Source organism: Thunnus maccoyii, chromosome 8 (assembly GCF_910596095.1).
Source record: "Thunnus maccoyii chromosome 8, fThuMac1.1, whole genome shotgun sequence".
In the NCBI taxonomy this organism is placed as follows: Eukaryota; Metazoa; Chordata; class Actinopteri; order Scombriformes; family Scombridae; genus Thunnus; species Thunnus maccoyii.
Genome location: NC_056540.1, coordinates 34934868 through 34957151, shown reverse-complemented (window position 1 = coordinate 34957151; position 22284 = coordinate 34934868). Strand labels below are relative to the sequence as shown.

At 45.3% G+C, this 22284-nt stretch overlaps 1 protein-coding gene across 3 annotated transcripts in view; it reads left to right on the top strand.

The window, feature by feature from the left end:
* The first annotated feature begins 812 nt into the window (after window positions 1-812).
* Window positions 813-22284, top strand: part of LOC121901812 (TBC1 domain family member 9B) — a 26861-nt gene continuing 5389 nt past the window's right edge. Inside the window, exons 1-20 of one of the 3 annotated variants that reach the window (XM_042418812.1) lie at window positions 813-1279; window positions 1346-1520; window positions 4245-4355; window positions 4447-4565; window positions 4633-4864; window positions 5408-5666; window positions 5856-6063; window positions 6134-6331; window positions 6414-6536; window positions 7737-7887; window positions 8181-8395; window positions 10099-10216; window positions 11317-11519; window positions 13094-13176; window positions 13273-13402; window positions 13887-13985; window positions 14064-14132; window positions 15722-15962; window positions 17341-17406; window positions 18936-19004. In XM_042418812.1, coding sequence (XP_042274746.1) covers window positions 1403-1520; window positions 4245-4355; window positions 4447-4565; window positions 4633-4864; window positions 5408-5666; window positions 5856-6063; window positions 6134-6331; window positions 6414-6536; window positions 7737-7887; window positions 8181-8395; window positions 10099-10216; window positions 11317-11519; window positions 13094-13176; window positions 13273-13402; window positions 13887-13985; window positions 14064-14132; window positions 15722-15962; window positions 17341-17406; window positions 18936-19004 — 2812 coding nt within the window. In that variant the 5' untranslated portion in view covers window positions 813-1279; window positions 1346-1402. Of the gene's footprint in view, window positions 1521-4244; window positions 4356-4446; window positions 4566-4632; window positions 4865-5407; window positions 5667-5855; window positions 6064-6133; window positions 6332-6413; window positions 6537-7736; window positions 7888-8180; window positions 8396-10098; window positions 10217-11316; window positions 11520-13093; window positions 13177-13272; window positions 13403-13886; window positions 13986-14063; window positions 14133-15721; window positions 15963-17340; window positions 17407-18935; window positions 19005-22284 lie in introns of all 3 variants that reach the window. The other 2 variants (XM_042418811.1, XM_042418813.1) reach the window with 2 other exon arrangements.

Here is a 22284-nt window from a genome sequence, read left to right as displayed (position 1 = left end):
ATTGTGAATAAATGAAAGAACATTTCATTCTAAAAGGAAAAAGTCAGAGTTGCCAGTAACTGAATGGATTCTTCCTCTTTTTTGGCGCCACCTACAGCATGGATGTATGATAAGAACTTATATACATTATTATTATATAATTTAGTAGTACATCCATGATCTACTGGCTTCATGTGTCTTATAAGGTGTTTAAAGTTTAAAGCAACAAGACACAAAGATTGTTTACACAGAATGAATATATCTGATCTGTTCAATGTTCACAAACATTTACAGATTTCACACAGATACACTATTCACACATTACCATCAACAGCCTCATTCTTCCAGACAAATGACTTCATGTGTTTCTGCTTTCAACTTCAGATTATCCACAATGACATTTTTGATATCCTGAGTGAACATTCTGGATAATATCTGTAAAATATTTCTTACGAGGAAAAACTCCCATTTCACATATCTACAGTTAATATTGCAGTTATGGATACGAAGAATTACAGATATCCGCAATAAATATCCAGTCTAGTTATTAAATGTTAGAACGGCATTTATACTTTTCAAGGATTTAAAGATATCTTAAATTTAGTTGTAGATACCTTGAAATACAATTTCTACTGGTTAGAATATTATTGTAAATATATTTAATTGTCATTCTGACTAGTGAGACTAGTTTTGTCTGGAAATCTAAACTGTAATTACAGATAGGAGTGTTTTTCCATTAAATGTTAAAACTTGCCATAAGCGACTCCCTTATGTGACGTCATCTGACGCGTTGTTGAAAAAAAAGCTCGTTTGAAGGGCTCTGCTCAATATGCTCATTTTACCGCCTTAATTTCTGCCTTTATGTCTCGTTAAACTAATAAAATCATACATTAACCTTTCATAGGATCTTCATGATACATAAACTGTAAAAACTAAAACCTGCAAGTTGCTCTTCATCTTCCTTTTAGTAATCGAAATACCAAAGAAAACATCTTTCATCTTTTCAAGAGGAAATCATCTGCTGCGTAGAGTCTCTTTATTAGACATTTAAAGGATAAAGTCCTTCCTCCCAGTATGAAACCACAGCTGGAACTGGTGGAACAGAATTCTGATCTCCGTGTTGTGACGACGAGCTGGAAGGTCTCCGTGTGTGACGTCTTGACGCAGCGTATGCAGAGGGCGTGTCGGGACGCGTCAGATACGGAAGTGATGTGCAGTCAGCAGACTGAAAAAAAACAACAACAACATCAGCTCGGTGTTTGTCTGAATCACACGGAGCCGCGCGGTGTCACAGCTCCACACACACCGTCACACTCCGCTCCTCTACCCGCGGACACACCGTCACACTCCGCTCCTCTACCCGCGGACACACCGTCACACTCCGCTTCTCTACCCGCGGAGGGTTCGCAGGCAGCGGGGACAGATGTGGATCCAGCCGGAGGAGGTGCTGCTGGCCGGAGCTCTGTGGGTGTCTGAGCGGGCCAACCCGTTCTTCATCCTACAGAGGAGGCGGGGGCACGGTCGCGGGGGGGGGCTGTCCGGTAAGTACCGGGTCTGTCTGTGGTCCGTTACAGCCGACTTTATACATGGTGGTGGGGAGGGGGAGGGGAGGGGTGAAGATAACGGGCTTCTGGCTAGCTTCACTACTCATCCATTCTTAAAGTTCACGTTCACGTCCCCCACCGCGTTAAAGAGCGCGTTTTCATTCCCCCTCCGATCTCATTGTCACGTTCATGTTTTTAACTGCTTTCAAGAGCGCGTTTTTACTCATCGTCCCCTCTAACCCATCACATTCACATCCCTGACCGCTTTAAAAAGCGCGTTTTTACTCATCGTCCCCTCTAACCCATCACATTCACATCCCTGACCGCTTTAAAAAGCGCGTTTTTACTCATCGTCCCCTCTAACCCTTCACGTTCACATCCCTGACCGCTTTAAAAAGCGCGTTTTTACTCATCGTCCCCTCTAACCCTTCACATTCACATACTTGACCGCTATATAAAGCGTGTTTTTGCTCCCCGTCCCCTCTAACCCCTCACATTCACATCCCTGACTGCTTTAAAAAGCGCGTTTTTGCTCCTTGTCCACTCTAACCCTTCACATTCACATCTCTGACTGCTTTAAAAAGTGCCTTTTTGCTCCTCATCCCCTCTAACCCTTCACATTCACATCCCTGACCGCTTTAAAAAGCGCGTTTTTACTCATCGTCCCTTCTAACCCTTCACATTCACATCCCTGACTGCTGTAAAAAGCGCGTTTTTGCTCCTTGTCCACTCTAACCCTTCACATTCACATCTCTGACTGCTTTAAAAAGTGCCTTTTTGCTCCTCATCCCCTCTAACCCTTCACAGTCACATCCCTGAATGCTTTAAAAAGCGCGTTTTTGCTCCTTGTCCACTCTACCCCTTCACATTCACATACTTGACCGCTATATAAAGCGTGTTTTTGCTCCCTGTCCCCTCTAACCCTTCACATTCACATCCCTGACGGCTTTAAAAAGTGCGTTTTTGCTCCTCGTCCCCTCTAACCCTTCACATTCACATCCCTGACCGCTTTAAAAAGTGCGTTTTTGCTCCTCGTCCACTCTAACCCTTCACATTCAAATCCTTGACCACTTTAAAGAGCACCTTTTTGCTCCCCGTCCCCTCTAACCCTTCACATTCACATCCTTGACCGCTTTATAAAGCGCGTTTTTGCTCCCCGTCCCCTTTAACCCTTCACATCCACATCCTTGACCGCTATATAAAGCGCGTTTTTGCTCCTCATCCCCTCTAACCCTTCACATTCACATACCTGACCGCTTTAAAAAGTGCATTTTCTCTCCCCTTGCCCTCTACCCCTTCACATTCACATCCCTGACTGCTTTAAAAAGCGAATTTTTGCTCCTCGTCCACTCTACGCCTTCACATTCACATACCTGGCCGCTTTAAAAAGCGTGTTCTTGCTCCTTGTCCACTCTAACCCTTCACATTCAAATCTTTGACCACTTTAAAAGCGCCTTTTTGCTCCTCGCCCCCTATAGCCCTTCACATCTACATCCCTGACCGCTTTAAAAAGTGCGTTTTCACTCCCGGTCCCCTCTAACCCTTCATATTCACATCCCTGACCGCTTTAAAAAGTGCGTTTTTGCTTCTTGTCCCCTCTAACCCTTCACATTCACATCCATGACTGCTGTAAAAAGCGCATTTTCACTCCCTGTCCCCTCTAACCCTTCATATTCACATCCCTGACCGCTTCAAAAAGTGCATTTTTGCTCCCGGTCCCCTCTAAGCCTTCACATTCACATACCTGACCACCTTAAAAAGTCCGTGTTCTCTCCTGGTGTCCTCTAACCTTTCACATTCACATTCCTGACCGCTTCAAAAAGTGCATTTTTGCTCCTCACCCCCTCCAACCCTTCACATTCACATACTTGACTGCTTGTAAAAGCGCGTTTTTGCTCCTCGTCCACTCTAATCCATCACGTTCACATCCCTGACCACTTTAAGAAGTGCATTTTTGCTCCTGGTCCCCTCTAACCCTTCAAGTTCACATCCCTGGCCACTTTAAAAAGCGCGTTTTTGTTCCTCATCCACTCTAATCCTTCTTATTCATGTCCCTGACTGCTTTAAAAAGCGCGTTTTCACTCCCTGTCCCCTCTAATCATTCATGTTTATGTCCCTGACTGTGTTAAAGAGCATGTTTTCACTCATGTTCATGTCCCTGACCATTTCAAAAAGCGCATTTTTGCTCCTCGTCACCTTTAATCCTTCATATTTACATCCCTGACCTCTTTAAAAAATGTGTTTTTGCTCCTCTTCCCCTCTAATCCTTCTTATTCACATCCCTGACTGCTTGAAAGAGCGTGTTTTCACTCCCCGTCCCAATCATTCATGTTTAAATCCCTGACCGTGTTAAAGAGTGCGTTTTCACTCCTCCGTACTAATAACAATAATAGCAGGAGAAGATGTCCAGGCTGGACCACACTGTCATCACTCAGTCTTCAGAGTTTCCTTTTTGATAAAGCTTATAGTTAGGGCCGGCCAGGCTCGCCTTGGACCAGCCCTCAGTTATGCTGCTCTAGGCCTAGACTGCTGGGGGACTTCCCATGATGCACTGAGCTCCTCTCTCTTCCTCCTCCTCTCCATCTGTATGCATTCATGTCCCATTAATGCACATTACCAACTTGGCTTCTTCATTTTAAAGAGCGCGTTTTTGCTCCTCGTCTGCTCCAATCCTTCCTGTTCACGTCCCTGACCGCTGTCTACCTGTCCACCTGTGTGCAGGTCTCCTGGTTGGGACTCTGGATGTGGTCCTGGACTCCAGTGCTAGAGTGGCTCCTTACAGGATTCTGCTGCAAACTGCAGACTCCCAGATCTACTGGAACATTGCCTGTGGTGGGTCTGCTGGACTATACTGTACTGTAACATTACCCTACTGTACGGGACTGTACTGTACTGTACTGTGAACCTCAGCTGTGTCTTGCAGGCTCAAACAGGAAGGAGATCACGGAGCACTGGGATTGGCTGGAGTCCAACCTGCTGCAGACCATCTCCATCTTTGACAGTGATGAAGATGTCACCACCTTCGTCAAAGGAAAGATTTGTGTACGTCACTTCCTGTTTGTCTTCTCTTGCTGTGTGTTCCTATCAGTGATGATGTCACTTTTTGCAGGGCCTCATCGCGGAGGAGAAGCGGCTGCAGCCGGGGGAGGAGCCTGAGGAGGACTGTGGGAAGTTTCGGGAGGCAGAGCTAAAGATGAGGCGGTTGTTCCGAATGCCGGAGGAGGAGAAGCTGGTGAATTATTACTCTTGCAGCTACTGGAAGGGCAGAGTGCCACGGCAGGGCTGGCTCTATCTATCCGTCAACCACCTGTGCTTCTACTCATTCCTATTGGGCAAGGAAGGTACGCCTGGCCAGTCACAGGCCAGCAGATCATGATGTCATTCATACAGTCTGTGCAGGATATATTCCAGGAGTACTTCTGTTGTTACCATAAGGTACTTCTGTAGGAGGTACTTCTGTAATTACCAGGAGTACTTCTGTATGTACCAGGAGTGCTTCTGTAGGTACCAGGAGGTATTTGATACCAGGATTACTTCAGTAGGTACCAGGAAGTATTTGTTACCAAGATTACTTCTTTAGGTACCAGGAGGTATTTGTTACCAGGAGGTACTTCTGTAGGTACCAGGATTACTTCTGCAGGAACCAGGATTACTTCTGTAGTTACCAGTATTACTTCTGTAGGTACCAGGAGGTATTTGTTACCAGGATTACTTCTGTAGTTACCAGTATTACTTCTGTAGGTACCAGGAGGTATTTGTTACCAGGAATACTTCTGTAGTTACCATGAATACTTAAGATCAATAATATGCCGGGGAATGCAGTATTCATAGAACTATAGTTACAGATTTACTCACCTCCCCCCACTCCCTCCACCCTCTCCCAGTGACCTTGGTGGTGCAGTGGACGGAGGTCACCCAGCTGGAGAAGAATGCCACTCTTGTGTTCCCGGAGAGCGTCCGTGTCAGCACGCGTCACGAGGAACATTTCTTCTCCATGTTCCTCAACATCAACGACACCTTCAAGCTGATGGAGCAGCTTGCCAACATCGCCATGCGCCAGCTGCTAGACAACGAGGCGTTCGCTGCCGACCGCTCGCTGCCCAAACCCTGCAAGACGCTCAAGAACGTTTCTGCGCTCAAGAGGTCTCACTCTGTTTAGTAACCGTACACCTAAGAGCATTTACTGTGCTCAGAACTGTATGTGCAGACAACATACATTTAACAAAGCATTCACACTGTATCAGCCTCTCCTCCTCCTCTCCATCTGACACATGTTCTCTCTCAGCCAGGATGGTGTTGACCTTTTCCCTCTATCCTCTCTGGCTGCTGTAGGGACTTGGACGCGCGGGCAAAGAATGAGCGGTACCGGACCATGTTCAGGCTGACGCAGGACGAGCGTCTGGACGGACACACTGACTGCACGCTGTGGACACCATTTGCGAAGATGCACGTAGTCGGACAGCTGTTCATCTCCAACAACTACATCTGTTTCAGCAGCAGAGAAGAAGAGCTGTGTCAGCTGATCATCCCGCTCAGAGAGGTGTGTACCGTACAGCTACTTGTGAACACCTGCAGCGGCCTCATCTTACCCATGATCCTCTGCTCCTCAGGTGTCCATCGTGGAGAAAGCGGACAGCAGCAGTGTCCTACCTTGTCCCGTCTCCATCAGCACCAAGAACAAGATGACCTTCCTGTTCGCCAACCTCAAAGACCGGGACTTCCTGGTGCAGCGGATCTCTGACTTCCTGCAGCGGACGCCCGACAGCTGCTGGGGCGACACCAGCCCGCTGTCTCTGATTGGTCAATCGGTGCGTCGCTCACAACGATGTCCAGGTTGTGTAGGGTGGGACACCATCCATTTTCTTCTTCTGATGTTTGCTTTGTTCTCAGGCACCTACCGGCTCCGAGTCTGTCAGCAGGGGGCGACATTACCATGCTGGCCTCCCCACCGCCAGCCGAGCGCTGCTGCAGCTCTACCAGCAGGAGGCTACAGAGGACCTGGGCCCCCGAGCTGTGAGTACTACACTGGTACTACACCGGTACTACACCGGTACTACACCGGTACTACACCTGTACTACACCTGTACTACACCGGTACTACACCTGTACTACACCTGTACTACACCGGTACTACACCTGTACTACACCTGTACTACACCGGTACTACACCTGTACTACACCTGTACTACACCGGTACTACACCGGTACTACACCGGTACTACACTGGTACTACACCGGTACTGCACCTGTACTACACCGGTACTACACCGGTACTACACCGGTACTACACGGGTACTTCACCAGTACTACATGGGTACTACACTAGTAATACACCAGTACTACACCTGCACTACACTGGTACTACACCGGTACTACACCAGTACTACACCTGTACTACACCGGTACTACACCTGTACTACACTAGTAATACACCAGTACTACACCTGCACTACACTGGTACTACACCGGTACTACACCTGTAATACACCAGTACTACACGGTACTACACCGGTACTACACCTGCACTACACCGGTACTACACTGGTACTACACCGGTACTACACCGGTACTACACCGGTACTACACCTGTACTACACCTGTACTACACCGGTACTACACCTGTACTACACCTGTACTACACCGGTACTACACCGGTACTACACCGGTACTACACTGGTACTACACCGGTACTGCACCTGTACTACACCGGTACTACACCGGTACTACACCGGTACTACACGGGTACTTCACCAGTACTACATGGGTACTACACTAGTAATACACCAGTACTACACCTGCACTACACTGGTACTACACCGGTACTACACCAGTACTACACCTGTACTACACCGGTACTACACCTGTACTACACTAGTAATACACCAGTACTACACCTGCACTACACTGGTACTACACCGGTACTACACCTGTAATACACCAGTACTACACGGTACTACACCGGTACTACACCTGCACTACACCGGTACTACACTGGTACTACACCGGTACTACCTGTACTGTTAGTTTTGGGGTTTGAAGAATTCTGGTGAATCGGATCATTATTTTTCTATCAAAGTGTGACACAAGATGGTGTCAGACATGAACACCTCCTCCTCTCCTCCTGCTCCTCTCCTCCTCCCCTTCTTATCCTCCTTCTGCTCCTCATCTCATCCTCTCCTCCTCTTGTCCTCCTCTGTTCCTTCTCTCCTGCAGATGAAGGAGAAGATGAAGGAGGAGGCGTGGAACATCCATTTCTCAGAGTTCGGTCGAGGTGTCTGTATGTACAGAACCTCTAGAACCAGAGAACTCATCCTGAACGGGATCCCAGAGAGCCTGAGAGGGGAGCTGTGGCTGCTGTTCTCTGGTTAGTTCATTCACACGTTCATTCACTCACTCACTCATTCACTCACTCACTCGTTCATTTATTCTCTCATTCATTCATTCATTCAGTCACTTACTCGTTCATTTATTCACTCACTCACTCATTCAGTCATTCATTCACTCATTCATTTATTCACTTATTCATTAATTCATTCATCCACTCACTTATTCATTGATTCACTCATTCATTCATTCATTCACTCACTCACTCACTCACTCACTCAGTCATTCATTCATTCAGTCGTTCATTAATCCAACTGTCACCTGTGCCTGCAGGAGCCCAGAATGAGATGGCGTCCCACCCTGGTTACTATGGCGACCTGGTGGAGCAGGCCATGGGGCTTTGTTCATTGGCTACCGAGGAGATTGAGCGCGACCTTCACCGCTCGATGCCCGAACACCGAGCCTTCCAGAACGAGACGGGCATCGCTGCGCTGCGCCGTGTCCTCACCGCCTACGCTCACCGGAACCCGGGCATCGGATACTGCCAGGTAGTACTACATATACTATATATATATATACTATGCCTATATATATATATATATATATATATATATATACACACACACACACATACATACATACATATATATAAATATGTATATATGTATGTATGTATATACAGTATATATCTCTGTGTGTGTGTGTATATATATATATATATATATACACACACACACACACATATATATATATATATGTGTGTGTGTGTGTGTGTGTGTGTGTGTGTGTGTGTATATATATATATATATATATATATATATATATGTATATATATGTATATATATATAAAGTATAGATATAGATATAGATACTTTATATAATACAACCCGGGCATCGGATACTGCATATACAATATACAGTAAAAAAATATAAAAATAAAATTAAAGCTGCCAGCAGCGTTGGTCGGGACCTCGCACTCTGGCCCGTCAGGATCAGATCATTTTGCTTTTTAAAAATGAATGATATTTATTACAAGTGTGGTGTGCTTTTATTTTGAAAGATTGATTGACAGGATGAGAGTTTTCTGCAGGGTGAAACATGTCTGTCTCGCTCACACCTGTGGCATCAAAATCATGCAAGTTTTGGGCCCATTCACTTGAATTTCAATTAGTAAATTGAAAACTCTTGATGAGTTTGTGTGTAAAACAAATTATTTTCCTAATTTTCATCAAGTCTATTTTTAGAAAAGTAAAGACTTTTAACCTACATGACCTGGTCAAAGCTTGATTTGAATGGAGAGTGTGAGTGAACCCACACCTTTTTGAACATTTACTGCTTCCACATAGTTTTAGATACAAACTTCATTTGAACTTTAAATGAGTCACGAGACTTTGACCTACAAATCTTGAATTTACATGTGTTTTCTATCTTTTATTGTTTTTGAGATATTAGAGTGTGAGTTTTAAAGTCTTTTCTTGCTCCTCCTGTGATTTTATAATGAGTGTGTATTGCGGAATGTTTCACAGCACTGAGGGAGTGACATCACCAGGAGCAGTTGGAGAGGAGGATTTTAGAGTACGCTTCTTGTGAAATATCCTCATAAATCCCATGACTTTGGCCAAATCTAACATTAAAAATCATATTTTAGTAGGAAATTCTGTGGCGAATCCATTGATACAGGTTTGAAAGTGGTCAGACTTATAGTTTAGACGTCAGAAGCCTCTGTTTGACATAAAGTTCATGCCCATAGATTGCCTCCCCATTGGTTTACATTGTAAGGGTGATGTGGCACTGCAACTTTCAGGGCTTATAAAATCCAAACAGTTCGAGTTATTACAAAGTTTTTAACAACTTTTCTTCAGCACAGTGTCATAAGTCATGTATCAAAGTTTGAAGCTGATACCATTAACACCCTCGGAGGAGATAGCGTTTCACCAGACCTGATGTGTGTGCCAAATTTTGGCACACACATCAGTTTTTGAGCATGTTTAGGGTCAAATTTAGGGTTTAAGTCCTGTAATAATAGAGAGAGAAAGAAACAAACAAACACACGTAAAACAACAGTAGTCCTCTGCCTTTTGGGCTCGGTCCCTAAAAAAAAAAAAAATATATATATATATATATATATATATATATATGTGTATATATATGTATACATATATACACACACACTCACACACACATATACATATATATATATGTGTGTGTGTGTGTGTGTGTGATATACTATGATGTCGTCCTCCTTCTGCAGGCGATGAACATCGTCACCTCCGTCCTGCTGCTCTACTGTACGGAGGAAGAAGCCTTCTGGCTGTTGGTGGCGCTGTGTGAGCGGATGCTGCCAGACTACTACAACACCAGGGTCGTAGGTCAGTAACGGGTTGCTGTGACCTCTGACTGCTGATTGGTTCATACGTTGGTGATGTAATATAAGCTGACCCCGTCTTGAGTGCCCCATGATGCTGATATTATCTGCTCCAGAATAAAGGAACACCTAAACAAAGATAGTGCAGGGATGCAGCAGCAGGGATGCAGCAACAGGGATGCAGCAACAGTGATGCAGCAGTAGTGATGCAGCAGCAGTGATGCAGTAACAGGGATGCAGCAACAGTGATGCAGCAGTAGTGATGCAGCAGCAGTGATGCAGTAACAGGGATGCAGCAGCAGTGATGCAGCAGCAGATATGCAGCAGCAGTGATGCAGCAGCAGAGATGCAGCAGCAGTGATGCAGCAGCAGATATGCAGCAGCAGATATGCAGCAGCAGAGATGCAGCAGCAGTGATGCAGCAGTAGTGATGCAGCAGCAGTGATGCAGCAGCAGAGATGCAGCAGCAGTGATGCAGCAGCAGATATGCAGCAGCAGAGATGCAGTAACAGGGATGCAGCAACAGTGATGCAGCAGTAGTGATGCAGCAGCAGAGATGCAGCAGCAGTGATGCAGCAGCAGATATGCAGCAGCAGTGATGCAGCAGCAGAGATGCAGCAGCAGTGATGCAGCAGCAGATATGCAGCAGCAGATATGCAGCAGCAGAGATGCAGCAGCAGTGATGCAGCAGCAGAGATGCAGCAGCAGTGATGCAGCAGCAGATATGCAGCAGCAGAGATGCAGCAGCAGAGATGCAGCAGCAGTGATGCAGCAGCAGTGATGCAGTAACAGTGATGCAGCAGTAGTGATGCAGCAGCAGTGATGCAGCAGCAGTGATGCAGTAACAGGGATGCAGCAGCAGTGATGCAGTAACAGGGATGCAGCAGCAGTGATGCAGCAGCAGTGATGCAGCAGCAGTGATGCAGCAACAGTGATGCAGCAGCAGTGATGCAGCAGCAGTGATGCAGCAGTAGTGATGCAGCAGCAGTGATGCAGTAACAGGGATGCAGTAACAGAGATGCAGCAGCAGTGATGCAGCAGCAGAGATGCAGCAGCACGGCTGCAGGGGGCACTGTCCCGCTCTGATGTGTTGGATCTCTGCAGGAGCTCTGGTGGATCAGGGCGTGTTCGAGGACCTGACCCGGGCCTTCCTGCCCCTGCTGTATGAACACATGCAGGATCTGGGCGTGATCTCCACCATCAGCCTGTCCTGGTTCCTCACCCTCTTCCTGTCTGTGATGCCCTTCGACAGCGCCGTGCTGCTGGTCGATTGCTTCTTCTACGAGGGCATCAAGGTCATCTTCCAGGTACTGACTGCCTGTTACCTGACTGTTTACTGACTGTTTACTGACTGTTTACTGTTTACTGACTGTTTACTGACTGTTTACTGACTGTTTACTGTTTACTGACTGTTTACTGTTTACTGTTTACTGACTGTTTACTGTTTACTGACTGTTTACTGACTGTTTACTGTTTACTGACTGTTTACTGTTTACTGTTTACTGACTGTTTACTGTTTACTGACTGTTTACTGTTTACTGTTTACTGACTGTTTACTGTTTACTGTTACCTGACTGTTTACTGTTTACTGACTGTTTACTGTTTACTGACTGTTTACTGTTTACTGTTTACTGTTACCTGACTGTTTACTGTTTACTGACTGTTTACTGACTGTTTACTGTTTACTGACTGTTTACTGTTTACTGTTTACTGTTACCTGACTGTTTACTGTTTACTGACTGTTTACTGACTGTTTACTGTTTACTGACTGTTTACTGTTTACTGACTGTTTACTGACTGTTTACTGTTTACTGACTGTTTACTGACTGTTTACTGACTGTTTACTGTTTACTGACTGTTTACTGACTGTTTACTGACTGTTTACTGTTTACTGACTGTTTACTGACTGTTTACTGTTTACTGACTGTTTACTGACTGTTTACTGTTTACTGACTGTTTACTGTTTACTGACTGTTTACTGTTTACTGTTTACTGACTGTTTACTGACTGTTTACTGTTAAGCCTACTTGTGTACCTGAGTACCTGTGTACCTGTTTACCTGTGTACCTGTGTACCTGTGTACCTGTGTACCTGTTTACCTGTGTACCTGTGTACCTGTTTACCTGTGTACCTGAGTACCTGTGTACCTGAGTACCTGTGTACCTGTTTACCTGTGTACCTGTGTACCTGAGTACCTGTGTACCTGTTTACCTGTGTACCTGAGTACCTGTGTACCTGTTTACCTGTGTACCTGTGTACCTGAGTACCTGTGTACCTGTGTACCTGTTTACCTGTGTACCTGAGTACCTGAGTACCTGTGTACCTGAGTACCTGTGTACCTGTGTACCTGTGTACCTGAGTACCTGTGTACCTGTGTACCTGTGTACCTGAGTACCTGTGTACCTGTGTACCTGTTTACCTGTGTACCTGAGTACCTGAGTACCTGTGTACCTGTGTACCTGTGTACCTGTTTACCTGTGTACCTGTGTACCTGAGTACCTGTGTACCTGTGTACCTGTTTACCTGTGTACCTGTGTACCTGAGTACCTGTGTACCTGTGTACCTGAGTACCTGTGTACCTGTGTACCTGTTTACCTGTTTACCTGTGTACCTGAGTACCTGAGTACCTGTGTACCTGTGTACCTGTTTACCTGTGTACCTGAGTACCTGAGTACCTGAGTACCTGTGTACCTGTTTACCTGTGTACCTGAGTACATGTGTACATGTGTACATGTGTGACCCTCAGGTTACCTAACCCTAGGTAACCCTAACCCTGAGTGAACAGGTACGTCAGGCGTGTAACAGAGTGTGAGTGGGCAGTATTCTTCTGTTGTGACCTTTGAACTCTGACCTCTGCTGTTGTTACCTGAACATCTTGCAGGTGGCGCTGGCGGTGCTCCATGACAACATGGACGCCCTGCTATCCTGCAGAGACGAGGGAGAAGCCATGACCATCCTGGGCAGGTATGATGTCACAGTCCAGGTGTGTCAAATGATGCTGACAGAGCTGCCAGATGTTCATACGAGCGTGTGTGTGTGTGTGTGTGCGTGCGTGTGCAGGTACCTGGATAACGTTGTGAATAAACAGACGGTGGCTCCACCCATCCCTCACCTGCACGCCCTGCTGACGAGCGGTGACGAGCCGCCACCTGAGATCGATGTCTTCGACCTCATCAAGTCATCCTACGAAGTCAGACTGACTTAGTGACACGATGTCATCACACTCATTCACTCTCATACAGCACTGTAAACATATATAAACATACATATGTACTGTAAACATATATAAATATACATATGTACTGTAAACATATATAAACATACATATGTACTGTAAACATATATAAACATACATATGTACTGTAAACATATATAAACATACATATGTACTGTAAACATATATAAATATACATATGTACTGTAAACATATATAAACATACATATGTACTGTAAACATATATAAATATACATATGTACTGTAAACATATATAAACATACATATGTATTGTAAACATATATAAATATACATATGCACTGTATACATATATAAACATACATATGCACTGTATACATATATAAACATACATATGTACAGCACTGTACACATATTGTATGTGGGAATATGTTTCTCGGTCTAACTCCTGGTTTGTGCTTCTTCTTCTCTGTTTGAGCAGAAGTTCGGCAGTTTGCGCTCTGATGTCATTGAGCAGATGAGGTTCAAGCAAAGGTTAAAAGTCATTCAGTCTCTGGAGGACACGGCCAAGAGGAGCGTGGTGGGTGATGTTAGCGTGCTACCAGCTAATGCTAACATGCTAATACGGATGAGTGTTTACAGGTGTGTTTGGTTGCAGGTGAGAGCGATGATGACGGAGTCAGCTTTCAGCATCGAGGAGCTGGAGGAGCTGTACTGTCTTTTTAAGGTCAGAACATGTTCCAGCAAACTGCACCAAACGCTCTGACACACCCACCCATTCAAGGGTTTTTCTTTATATTTATATAAATTTATATTTAACTGTTAATGAAAACCGTCCAGGTGTTAACATCATGAAGCTGGTTCAGATATTATCAACAGTGTGCAAAGCTGTCATCAAGGCAAACAGATATAATGTGTTTGTTTAACACTTTGTTGTTTACTACTTCATTCTATATTTGTTATTTTATAGTTTTGAGGTCTTCAGTTTTGTTCTACAATGGAGAAAATAGTAGATATTTTTTTAAAAAGCCTTTAATGAGAAGCTGTGTCCAAACTGTTGACTGTTGCTGTCGAGCAACCATTCAGTTACACAACACGTCCTGTTTCAGGCCCAGCATATGACCAGCTGTTAGCATGTTAGCGGTTAGCTACAGTAGTTGACCCTGCCCTCCTGTTTCAGGCCCAGCATATGACCAGCTGTTAGCATGTTAGCGGTTAGCTACAGTAGTTGACCCTGCCCTCCTGTTTCAGGCCCAGCATATGACCAGCTGTTAGCATGTTAGCGGTTAGCTACAGTAGTTGACCCTGCCCTCCTGTTTCAGGCCCAGCATATGACCAGCTGTTAGCATGTTAGCGGTTAGCTACAGTAGTTGACCCTGCCCTCCTGTTTCAGGCCCAGCATATGACCAGCTGTTAGCATGTTAGCGGTTAGCTACAGTAGTTGACCCTGCCCTCCTGTTTCAGGCCCAGCATGTGACCAGCTGTTAGCATGTTAGCGGTTAGCTACAGTAGTTGACCCTGCCCTCCTGTTTCAGGCCCAGCATATGACCAGCTGTTAGCATGTTAGCGGTTGGCTACAGTAGTTGACCCTGCCCTCCTGTTTCAGGCCCAGCATATGACCAGCTGTTAGCATGTTAGCGGTTAGCTACAGTAGTTGACCCTGCCCTCCTGATTCAGGCCCAGCATATGACCAGCTGTTAGCATGTTAGCGGTTAGCTACAGTAGTTGACCCTGCCCTCCTGTTTCAGGCCCAGCATATGACCAGCTGTTAGCATGTTAGTGGTTAGCTACAGTAGTTGACCCTGCCCTCCTGTTTCAGGCCCAGCATATGACCAGCTGTTAGCATGTTAGCGGTTAGCTACAGTAGTTGACCCTGCCCTCCTGTTTCAGGCCCAGCATATGACCAGCTGTTAGCATGTTAGCGGTTAGCTACAGTAGTTGACCCTGCCCTCCTGTTTCAGGCCCAGCATATGACCAGCTGTTAGCATGTTAGCGGTTAGCTACAGTAGTTGACCCTGCCCTCCTGTTTCAGGCCCAGCATATGACCAGCTGTTAGCATGTTAGCGGTTAGCTACAGTAGTTGACCCTGCCCTCCTGTTTCAGGCCCAGCATATGACCAGCTGTTAGCATGTTAGCGGTTAGCTACAGTAGTTGACCCTGCCCTCCTGTTTCAGGCCCAGCATATGACCAGCTGTTAGCATGTTAGCGGTTAGCTACAGTAGTTGACCCTGCCCTCCTGTTTCAGGCCCAGCATATGACCAGCTGTTAGCATGTTAGCGGTTAGCTACAGTAGTTGACCCTGCCCTCCTGTTTCAGGCACAGCATATGACCAGCTGTTATTGGGGCTCCAGCAGCTCAGCAGCGGAGCGTCACGATCCGAGCCTGCCGTACCTAGAGCAGTACCGCATCGACCCTGTGCAGTTCACCCAGCTGTTCACCGCGCTTGCTCCCTGGCTCTGTGGAGGCCACACCCCCTCGCTGTCCGCCCGTCTCTTCAGGATCCTGGACCAGAACCAGGACGGCCTTGTCAACTTCAAGGAGTTCATCACCGGACTCAGTGAGTGGACACATTAATAGAAACACATCCAGAATAACAGAAACACGTCTTAAATAATAGAAACACGTCCAAAATAATAGAAACACGTCTGAAATAACAGAAACACGTCCAGAATAATAGAAACACGCCCAAAATAATAGAAACACGTCCAGAATAATAGAAACACGTCTGAAATAACAGAAACACGTCCAGAATAATAGAAACACGCCCAAAATAATAGAAACACGTCCAGAATAACAGAAACACTTTGAAATAATAGAAACACGTCCAGAATAATAGAAACACGCCCAAAATAATAGAAACACGTCCAGAATAACAGAAACACGTCTGAAATAATAGAAACACGCCCAAAATAATAGAAACATGTCCAGAATAACAGAAACACGTCTGAAACAACAGAAACACGTCCAGAATAATAGAAACACGTCTGAAATAACAGAAACACGTCTGAAATAATAGAAACACGCCCAAAATAATAGAAACATGTCCAGAATAACAGAAACACGTCTGAAACAACAGAAACACGTCTGAAATATTAGAAACACGTCTAGAATAATAGAAACACGTCTGAAATAATAGAAACACGCCCAAAATAATAGAAACATGTCCAGAATAATAGAAACACGTCGGAAATAATAGAAACATGTCCAGAATAATAGAAACACCTCTGAAATATTAGAAACACGTCTGAAACAACAGAAACATGTTCAGAATAACAGAAACACGTCTGAAACAACAGAAACACGTCTGAAATATTAGAAACACGTCTAGAATAATAGAAACACGTCTGAAACAACAGAAACACGTTCAGAATAACAGAAACACGTCTGAAATAACAGAAACACGTCTGAAATATTAGAAACACGTCTAGAATAATAGAAACACGCCCAAAATAATAGAAACATGTCCAGAATAATAGAAACACGTCTGAAATAACAGAAACACGTCTGAAATAACAGAAACACGTCTGAAATAACAGAAACACGTCTGAAATATTAGAAACACGTCTAGAATAATAGAAACACGCCCAAAATAATAGAAACATGTCCAGAATAATAGAAACACATCCAGAATAACAGAAACACATCCAGAATAACAGAAACACGCCCGGAATAACAGATATGTGTCTAAAACAACAGAAACACGTCAGCATGGACAAAATAAAGAAAAGTTGTATGTAATGTTTTATTGTTGTTTCTAATGTTTAATAGTTATTTAAAATGTTTAAAAGGTGTTTGTCATGTTTGCATGTTGATGGATTTTTGTGTCTTCAGACGATGTAAGTTTGACTTTCAGTGTGTTTATCATGTATAACGTGCAGTAACGTGGATATATGTGTGTCAGGTGTGTGTGCTCAGACTGTTGTGTGTGTCTGCAGGTGGAATGTATCACGGAGACATGACAGACAAACTCAAACTGCTGTTCAAGCTCCACCTGCCACCAGGTAACAGCTCACCTGTCTGTGTGTGTGTGTGCGTGTGTGTGTGTGTGTGTGTGTGCGTGTGTGTGTGTGTGTGTGTGTGTGTGTGCGTGTGTGTGTGTGTGTGTGTGTGTGTGTGTGTTGGGGGGGGTATCTTCTAGTGTTTAACTTGTTTCTCTGAACGTGATTTTAATGAGTTTGAGGCTTCAGACAGACGACAGGTGCGTTCTGAGGTTCGGTCGGTCTGCTGTGCCGAGCGTGTAGAGTTTGAGGAAACATGGTCTCAAAGGTCACTGGGGTGCAGAGCAGGAGGGAGGTCAGGATCTTCAGTTCTGGGTCTGAATCAGTAGAGATTCTCCACGTTTTAAGACATAAAAGAATAATTTGTGTCTGAGGCAGCTGGATTCGCAAGATCACGACATCATCATGAGATCACACAAGAATCCGTGTTGTCAGGCTTCAGGGTTCAGTTTGTGTCTGAACCTCCGGCGGTTCGGACCGGTCGGCGTTCTGGGAGGATTCTCATGTGATCTTGTGAATCCAGCTGGTAAGACGGAGATGGACGGGCGGTTCATCGGATCTCCTGCCGAGTATCTTTTGAAAGTGCTTCTCCGTGTAACAAACCATCTGGAGCATCAGGTTAATCATCCTAAACATCCTTTAAGATGGCCGCATCGTGAGTCTCAAGCTGTTATAGTAGCTTTGTTCTCCTTTATCCTGATCCACATGTTTGACCTGAATTGAGCTTAAATAAGTCAAGCATTAACTAAATCACTCTACACATCTCACAAGACTGATATACTGATCCAATATCAAAGTAGTAAATGTTAAATGGATTTCACATGTATGGCGCCTTTCTAGTTTCCTGACCGCTCAAAGTGCTTTACAGTGTCAACATTCAGCCGCTCACACACACATTCATACACTGATGGCAGCAACAGAATCGTGATTCATATTTCATCAACATTGTCTAGTTGTCGCTGTTTTTCCCTTCAGGTTTACTGAGTGAACGTTTGTTTTGGTCTGAGATGCTAATGCGACATCTAGTGGGGCTGATGATGTCATATATCGCACCTTTTAAATAATTTATTTAAAATGTGATAATAATAACTTATTTTACCAGTCAATTGGGAACAAACACAAAAACAGGAAGAAGAGCTCCCGGATGGCAGAAGGGAAAGTTAACACTCATCTCACTGCCGGCTGTACAGAGAGATCAGTGTTATTAGTCCAGCTCGGACGATGTAGCTCATAGTCGACCTTACAATGGTAGGAAAGAGGTGTCGTTTGTGTTTTTACAACATTTAGCTTATGAGTTATTGATCTGGGATGTAGAAATGAAATTGTGACGTCTCTAATTCTCTGTGTTCGTGCACTGGAGGCTTCAAGTTTCCATATATCACTTGTGTAAGTTTCGTACTGGACCACGAATGGCTCCAAACTAGCTGTGATGTCACAAAACCTGCAGGTAGGTCCAGGTGTTAAACTGAGATTTAAAGGTGAGAAACTTTTCAAAACAACAAACAAACACTAACAAGTCTGTCTGTCTGTAGCTTTGTGTGCGGAGGAGGCCGAGTCTGCTCTGGAGGCAGCGCACTTCTTTACTGAAGATGCAACACAAGGTGACACACACACACACACACACACACACACACACAGTAACACACACACACACACACACACAGTAACACACACACACACACACACACACACACACACACACACAGTAACACACACACACACACACACAAATCCACACACACACACACACACACAGTAACACACACACACACACACACAAATCCACACACACACACACATACAGTAACACACACACACACACACCCGTCATCATCATCGGTGATCACTCGAGGTCGGATAGAAGTGATCTTTAGTTGCCACAGATCTTATCTCCCCTCTCAAAGACTGACAGTCACGGCTTCTTTGAAGATTTCTGCCAGGATCCCGTCAGGTCCCGTCAGGTCCCCTTAGGTCCAGAGGCCTAGTTGTTGCTCATCCTGGACCTCGTTACACCCAGGATGTCACCCATGTGTTCCATGATGGGCCGCTTGTTTGGATTTGGTCGGTGGCTTCTATTTCAACGGTGGTGTTTTGGTTCAGAAGCTCCTACAAGACTTCTCTCCATCCAGAGCTAATGGCCTCTTCGCTCGCCAGGAGAGACTCTCCATCGTTGGAACTGATGGGGATGAGGCCCTGTAGCTGGGTCCATACACAGCCTTGGTAGCACTGAAGAGACCTCAGTAGGGTTTTTCCATTGGGCACTTTAGGCCTGCGCCGAATCAAACCATTACCAGTTTAAACATGCTGAGTCATGCCAAGCTGTGCCCAAGATGGACCCTCTCTGGAGTCGGGCTAAAGTGTCCCTGACCCGGTTTCAAGTAGGTTGCTGTGTTGCGAGACTCAACTCATGTCTGTGGAGACCAGAGAGAAAGATGTTTGTCTGTGTGTTCAGCTCTCGGGACGTCTGTAGGAACCGAATCTCTGTGGTTTAAAGTTTAGTTTCTCTTCCATGTTTGTATTTTCAGATATCTGCTCTCCACTGAAGGCTTTTATTGTGAAGAATTTATAGGAAATGTGTTTATCCACCATTTTACAGCAATGACCTCTAGTCACAGCCATGATGTATACAACTCGCAGCGTTTTGACTCAAGACAAGTGCATCATCGCTTGGAACGGTTCTACTGGTGTCACCCGTGTCAGCAAGCTGCTGGATTTCCGGGGCCTTCGCAGTCCACCAGTTGTTCTTCAGTTCTCTCATCCTGCCTTAGATGGAGCCTCTGATGTCTTGTGCCTTGTGCAGAAGTTTTTCCTTTCAGCGTCTATCAGATGTTGAATCTCAGTATCACTTTCATCAAACCAATCCTGATGTTTCCTCGTCCTGAAGCCGATGATCTACCTGATGGTCTTAAGGATTGTGGTCTTCAGGGCCTCCCAGTGTCCTTCGACATCCTCTGAATACTGTTTTGGGAGTCGCTCTTGTAGGGAGTTCCTCAGGTGTGCCTTGTTGATATCACTCAGTGTCTTCTGAATTATTCTTGTGCATTAATCAGATTGTCATCATGGAGCAGATCAGGTGGTGGTCAGTCCAGCACTCATCAGTCCAGGTCTGGTGATCCTTAACCCTGACAATCACAGTACTTGGATCGGGGCATTCAAGATGTTTTGACCTTATTGCTCTGGCGGATAAGAGTGTCGGTTATGACGAGGTCGTGTTCTCCACTGGAGTCGATGTTAACAACACCCTCTTTACCCATCATACCTTTCCAGACCTTGTGTTCTTTGCCTACCTTGGCATTGAAACCCTTCCCCAAAAAAAGACCTCATCTTCTTTTGGGATGTTTAGTACATCGTCCCTCGCAGCATAAAAGGTTTATTTATCCTCATCCTGCGAGTCCCGAGGTCGGGGCGGATGCACTCAGCTGTGGTCATCTGGCTGTTCATGAGCCGCTCACTGATGCCCACAGGGGATTCGGAGAGGTGGGTGATAAAAGTGTTTAAATGTCCAATCCTCATAAACATGTAAACTATAAACTTTGTTGTCACTGACATGCTGATGTGTATGTTGGAATGCTGCTGCTTGACAGAGTTGTATTTATTTTATTTTATTTTATTTTATTGATGTAATTATGTGAATTGCCCTTCTGGGATAAATAAAGTTGTCGGAGTTATTAAGGCAGCATGCAGTCAGCGATGATTGCAGTTCTGCGTTCAGGCCGATCACTGGAGGCTTTGTCCATGAGGGTTTGCACATGTCATGCTCTGAAGTTCATAGTTTTTTGTTTTTCAACTGCCAAGAGGCGAAGCCGCCGGCTGTGGTATTCCAGTGAGGTTTTGATGAGGCTGTGTGGGGCGAGCAGAGTGGATCCTTAGTAGGGACTGAAGAGAGGGAGTATTGGTGGTAAGAAAGCCGGTGAATCAGATAAATAAAACGTTATTTTTTGATTGTGCCCACACGACCCTGCGGCGGTGCTCTGCGCTGCCTGATCCGGTCTGAATACGGCCTTCACCATCCTGCTCCCGTCACCAGGTGATGTCAGGAGACGGTCGGTAGTGGAAAAGACCTTCAGGAGAACACCTGTACGTGGGATCTTTTTAGGTGGAGAGACTGATGCACTGACTGGTGGTCGGTCACCATACAGCCATTGAGAGTAAGGCCACAGATATACTGCAAAGCGGATGCACATCTGGACAGCTGCGGACACCACGGAGGCGTAGTAGCTCTGTTTATACTACTTCCTGGAGTCTGCTTGGAGGACGTGTTCCACACGTGTATAGATAGGCGTCTACAGGGCGACGGCGTTGTGACTGCACGGTCTGGCGTGGACAAGTCCGCGTTGTCACAACAAATCGGAGGTACGTGGATGTCTGCACAGAGCCTACGCGTTTCCATCACCTGGACCCTCGTGTACTTGCGGATGTGGAAGGTATAATTTCAAATCAACCAATGGTTCAATGGCATGAAATCCAAGATAACTGGAAATCTCTCACTGCTGCAGACTACCTCCGCCTTCATGACCTTTGCAGTGTTTCTCCCAGATCCTTCCCCACCGCCGTATCGTCATGGATGGTCCTACCAGGAGCAGCAGCTCCAGACAGCGTCACTCTTGGGTTCTTTGGGTAAATGCAAGCGTTTCCACCACGGTGAAGGTGGAGATCCCCAGAGAAGACACACACATACAGTATATACACACACACACACACACACACACACACACACACATATACACACACACAAGTGTGTTTGATTTGCATGAAAAATCTCTCATTAACAGATCTGAATGTTCGTCTCACTCACACACTTTCTTCTCCTTCTTCTTCTTCTTCTTCTTCTATTTCTTCTTCTTCTTCTTCTTCTTCTTCTTCTTCTTCTTCTTCATGTGA